The sequence below is a fragment of the Sinocyclocheilus grahami genome, unplaced genomic scaffold (assembly GCF_001515645.1).
Source record: "Sinocyclocheilus grahami isolate Dianchi unplaced genomic scaffold, SAMN03320097.WGS_v1.1 scaffold463.1, whole genome shotgun sequence".
NCBI classification, from domain to species: Eukaryota; Metazoa; Chordata; class Actinopteri; order Cypriniformes; family Cyprinidae; genus Sinocyclocheilus; species Sinocyclocheilus grahami.
The window spans coordinates 169262-175211 of NW_015505642.1; the positions used below are offsets into that span (position 1 = coordinate 169262).

The 5950-nt window shown below is 37.0% G+C and overlaps 1 protein-coding gene across 1 annotated transcript; it reads right to left on the reverse strand.

The window, feature by feature from the left end:
- Positions 1-3675: 3675 nt before the first annotated feature.
- On the reverse strand, positions 3676-4762 carry LOC107553040 (claudin-4-like). Its single transcript, XM_016235119.1, has one exon. It carries the CDS (start codon positions 4633-4635, stop codon positions 3988-3990), a length of 648 nt encoding a protein of 215 aa, XP_016090605.1. The 5' UTR covers positions 4636-4762; the 3' UTR covers positions 3676-3987.
- Between the last annotated feature and the right edge of the window lie 1188 nt (positions 4763-5950).

Here is a 5950-nt window from a genome sequence, read left to right on the forward strand (position 1 = left end):
GCAAAAGATAATACGGTCTGTACAGTATAAAAACCATTAGCCTATGGAGAGTCCCCATAAACCATAAAAACAAACCTGTGTGTGTGTGTGTGTGTGTGTGTGTGTGTACTAGCTGTTTTAGTTAAATCTGCTGTACTAAAATGACAAAAAAATAAATAAATACAAATAAAAACTGTGATGATGTATGAAAAAACTACTAAAATTGACAAAAACACAACAAAATTACTAAAACTTTAACTAAAATTAAAAAGAAAACTAATAGTATTTCAGTCGTACTAAAATAACACTGTGGTGTGAAATAATGAACTATAATCATTGTGTGTTTGTTAATAATATGATTTCTGCATGAGAGAGTTGTTTGTTTATGTCAGTATGTGTAGGTGAGAGATTGTTCTTTCTTCACATTCTTGTTACTCTTTTCTCTCTCTCTCTCTCTCTCTCTGTCTCGAGTTTTCTAAAATCTAAAAATGCAGAAAGTTTCCTGTGAGGGGTAGGTTTAGGGGTAGGGTTGGTGTAGGGCAATAGATTATACGGTCTGTACAGTATAAAAACCATTAGCCTATGGAGAGTCCCCATAAACCATAAAAACAAACCTGTGTGTGTGTGTGTGTGTGTGTGTGTGTGTACTAGCTGTTTTAGTTAAATCTGCTGTACTAAAATGACAAAAAAATAAATAAATACAAATAAAAACTGTGATGATGTATGAAAAAACTACTAAAATTGACAAAAACACAACAAAATTACTAAAACTTTAACTAAAATTAAAAAGAAAACTAATAGTATTTCAGTCGTACTAAAATAACACTGTGGTGTGAAATAATGAACTATAATCATTGTGTGTTTGTTAATAATAACATGATTTCTGCATGAGAGAGTTGTTTGTTTATGTCAGTATGTGTAGGTGAGAGATTGTTCTTTCTTCACATTCTTGTTACTCTTTTCTCTCTCTCTCTCTCTCTCTCTGTCTCTCTCCCCCATCTGTGTCTTGGAATGTCTGCCGATGGGACTTCCATTGTCCTCATCCATATGGCCACATTATGGGGTCCTGTCACCAGGCAACTGCAGGTTCTTTTGCGGTTGCCATGACGAAGATTCTTTTAATGACGTCGTTGCTGCCCCCATGTGCCTCTCTTCATTATGGATGGAAGGTCTTTTTAAAAAGTCTGGGCACCTCCCCCGAGTACCCCCCCAAAACACACACACACACACACTTGTTACTCAGCCTCGTAACCTCCTTAGCTTCCAAAGGGTGACTGGAACTAACAATCCCACAATGGTGGCTGAAAGAATTGGTGTGGATATTCATACAGGCTCTATTGTGTTAGAGACTGAGAGACGAGGGTCGAGGGAAGCAGTGCTGTTAACAAACCCATAAACTACAGTTTTTGCTATGCTAAAATGTTCAGTCAAATAACCTAAAAAATTACTTAAGGTGGCAACAACTAAATTAACTAGTTTTGTTTTATACATATGAAAAAAATAAAATTACATTTTATAGTCAAATTAGTAGAAATAAAATTATATAGTTTTTAATGTGCATATACTTTATTAATAAATGCATTTATAATTTATACTGATGGTTAGATTACATCCATTGATCCTGTGTTTTTATGTAAACTTGAACATCTGCTTTGTGTGATTTGTTGAGCATCACTGTTGTGACTTGTGAATCGCCACTAATGTAAAGTTATATATTTGGCTGAAATAGATGAAGTTTTGTGTAAATGTGAAAAAAACCGTCAGTCATATTTTGCACTGTATGCTATTGTTTTTCAGTGAACGTGTAAGAAGTTACTTTATACTATAGTTGTATCGTGCAATTATTGAAAACTAAAAATCGGACTAAAACTGATTTGTTTTATCAATCTTTTTCAGAATTGAGCAATTATTGCAAACCAAAAACCTGATCAATTATTTGCATTGACTTTTTATTTATTTTGTGTAAAGAAAACTTATGATTTTTATGTCCGTTTTTGTATTAAATCAATTTTTATTTTTTTAGCAATTATTGCAAAGTAAAGACCTGATCTATTATTTATAGGAATTGTTTATTTCTTTTGTGTAAAGAAAACATGGGTTTTTATATGCATTTATCTGATTTTTTTTTTTTAAATTTTAGACATTATTGCAAACTAAAATTCTGATAAATTATTTATAAATGATTATTATTTTTTACTATTTATTTTGTGTTAGGAAACCTTATAGATACAATTTTCTAATGGCTATAAAATATGCATCTAATTTTTGGCGCAGTGCAAACAAAAGTCAAATGGCCTGCCTGTGCCAAGAGAAAAAAAACATATTGTTGAATCCTGAGCTGTATCTTGTATTTTGCATATAAAAAGTAAAACTTTTTCGTTTTACAGTCAGTGTGTGACCTGTTCACTTCTACTGGAGCTGAGCAGAAAAAAATGACATGTTTATGCTGTGGCGAGTGGCAATATGACCAGCTAAGCCTTAAGAAACAAGGTTTTGGAAACCCAGGCAACAACATTTGCACTTCATATCTGACTGTACTCGCTTTTCATTTAATAACCACCCAGCATCAGATACTTACAGCTCATTTCAATGAATTGGTCCGAACCTTTGTGGTAACTTCAATACTAAATATAAGCCATCATGACTTTGTTTAGCATCAAAACTAGTTAAAAAAAGCTAACTACCAGTCCTGAAAGTTTATGTGAGAGACTATAACCGTAATTTATTCTTAAACGTACAGAGGTATTAAAAACACAAGCATTCATATTTGTGTCAAAACTGTAAATGTTTATTCCAAACAACATTCATTCAAGAATTCAAAGACATTTAAAAAAAGTTTTAAAAAAAATCAACATTTCAGATGAGCTGAATAAACTGGACGTAGAGGTCTTGAGTTCAAGCACTGACTCCGTAAAGCACTGACCAGCAGAATATTCCCAAAAATAGACATTTTCCATAGTGGACCGAGATCCTGCTGGACTGTATTTCTAATGTGCCTTGTTCAGCTCTGATGAGCATCAGTGTGGACGGGTGAGTTATGAGTAACCGATCAGTCAGGAATGGCTTCAGTTTTCCAGCTGTTTCTCCTCAAGTGTTTAAGAGTCTCTGCAAATGTGCCGGAGCAGATTCCTCTAGATGTACACACAAAAGCATCGGTAAACATCACAACAGCTACAGCTACTAACTTCATGCTTTTAGTCTTTGACCAACTTTTACAAGCTTACAAACTTCTCCAGGTACCTAAAAGAGATATGTTCTCAGATTAGAGCTTCTCTTTCACCCATGAATGTCCTTGATAGTTTTGGAACAGCATTTTTAGCGAAGCGGAAACCCTTTATAGTAACTTTCATTATGAAAACAAACATCAAAGATGCTTAACAGATCAGTAGTTTGTGCACATTTACACATGAAGTTATATGAAAATTAAGTACTTGATCAGAAAAATGTGTAGAGTAGAAACAATTTTCACTCAGAAATTGATAGTAAATATTACAATTAATTACAAAGCAATTAACATTGATTTGACTGACTGAAATAGTATTTTCTTTGTAATACTCAATAATGTTTTATTTACATAGAAAAATCATTGTTACAGTGTATCAGCGACTTAAAGTTATTATTAAAGGATTTATTAAATACATTTCAGCCAATCAGTCCAAAGTGCTTTACAAAATAAAATAAAAAAACAATCAGGCATTATAGGCTATATAAAAATGATTTAATGTTTAATAGATCAGTAGTTAATGCACATGAATATAGTATGACTGAATGTTTCAGGACATTTCTCACTATTTCAAAGTGTTGAAACGATCTGTTAAGCATTGCATAATGTTTGTTAATATTGTTGAAAGTTATTATAAAACTTCCACCTTTCAGAAACGCATATCCTCAAAAGTTTCGTGTTAAATAAAAAAAGATCCAATCAGTTGTCCAAGATGCTTAAAAAAGAAAATCAGCCACCTGAAAACAGAAACATGCAGGTGCAAGTGAAATCAGTCCAAAGAGCGTCTAAACGTAATTCCTCTTGTCATGGTCCCCGTTAGATGTTGCTCTTGTGGTGGGCGCGTATTTGACCGAGTAGCCGGAGCTTCCAGAGGAGGGGCACGAGCAGCAGAGCATGCTTCCCCCGAGCAGCAGCAGCGCGGTGGCCGCCCAGCCGATGTAGAGCGCACCGCCGATCTCCCGTTTCTTGGCTGTCGGCACCTGCGGGTTGTAGAAGTCGGAGATGATGTTGTTGGCCATCCAGCACAGAGGCACGAGCACGAATATGGCACTGATGATGTAGATGACCCCTCCGACGTTCACCACGCGCGCCTTCACGCTCTCCGTCTTCATGCAGTTGGTGCACTGCGCGCCGGCGATCACCACCATCAGCCCGATGACGCACATGACGGACGAGATGACCGTGAGCGCACGCGCAGCCTGGAGGTCGTGGCTGAGCGCGAGCATGGAGTCGTGAATCTTGCACTGCATCTGGCCGGTGCTCTGCACGGCGCACGACATCCACAGGCCGTCCCAGATGGTCTGCGCCACCACGATGTTGGCCTCGATGAAGGCGGTCACCTTCCAGGTGGGCAGCCCACAGGCGACCATCTCCAAGAGCGTGCCGAAGACGCACAGGATCAGACCCAGGATCTCCAAAGCCGCAGAGGCCATCTCTTTTCTTCCTTAGATAGATCTGTGCGCCTGTTCCGGTACTTTGGGGATGTTTGGAAAGGCTGCGTTCCTCTCCAGAGTCTTCAGCCTTTGGTTTTCCTTTCTTCTAAACAAAGTTTTCGTCTCTAATTTTTATATATATAGCTGTCGATGCGCGTGTCACTGCGCGCTGAAAACTTCTCACAAGCGCAAGTGTCTTTTACACTCGCCCTTCAAGCAGTCTTATCGTCCCGACACATGAGTTGGAACGAGAATGCACGCATTGGTGGTAATGCATAGACAGACATTGGTGAAAATGTGGACGTGTCAAAATAAGGTGCCTATTTATAGCTAATACAGATATCAATGTTTTACGTGTGGCATGGATACATCGTATAGGTAGACATTTAATCGATGTCTCATTACACCCCTGATATTAATATATAATGATATAAGTAATATATAAGTTTTTGTCTCTAATTTTTATATATATATATATATATATATATATATATATATATATATACACACAAAGTTTTTTCTTTCCAATATCGTCTCTCCAAAGTTTGTGTCTCCAAATGTTTCTATTCAAAAGTCTTTTTTTCTCTCTCTCTCAAATCGATAAAAAAAACTGAAGCGCTTTGATCAGGTAGAACAGCATCTCTTCGCTGCGTCTCTTCTGTGCTTTGACTAACGGACTTTTCCTGGACTGGGAATAAGTGGAGTGGAATAATAGCGTTACGCCAAGAGGAGTTTTAGATGTGCTGCGTGCACTGAATGAAACACATTTGATCAAGCAGGGTGTGGACGAGGAGGAGGTGGTTTCATTTCAAACGAGGCGCTATAAAAATGTACCCAGGGTTATCTGTTGTTTCATTTATAAATTACATTGGAATTTGGCATCATGTGTGAATTCAGAGACGTGTTGCTCAGAAAGGGGTTTGAGGGAGTCGACGAGCTGATGGACAGAGTTTGACAGCACGAGCTCTGCCTGGAAGCAGCCTCCACACTTTAACATGCAGCCAACAGCTCAGTGTGTGATTCAGCTTTTTGGTATTCATGAGAAAATCCATACCTGTTTTCAGTGTTGGGGGTAATATATTACAAGTAACGCGAGTTACGTAATCAGATTACTTTTTTCAAGTAACTAGTAAAGTAGCGCATTACTTTTTAATTTACAAGAGAATATCTGAGTTACTTTTTCAAATAAGTAACGCAGGTTACTTTTATTTTCAATGTATTGATTGACAGCTCTGCTGTCCCCATGTTGAGAGAAATCAGATGTTACTGTAGTAATAAAATAAATATGAATATGCATTAATTCATCTCACTCACA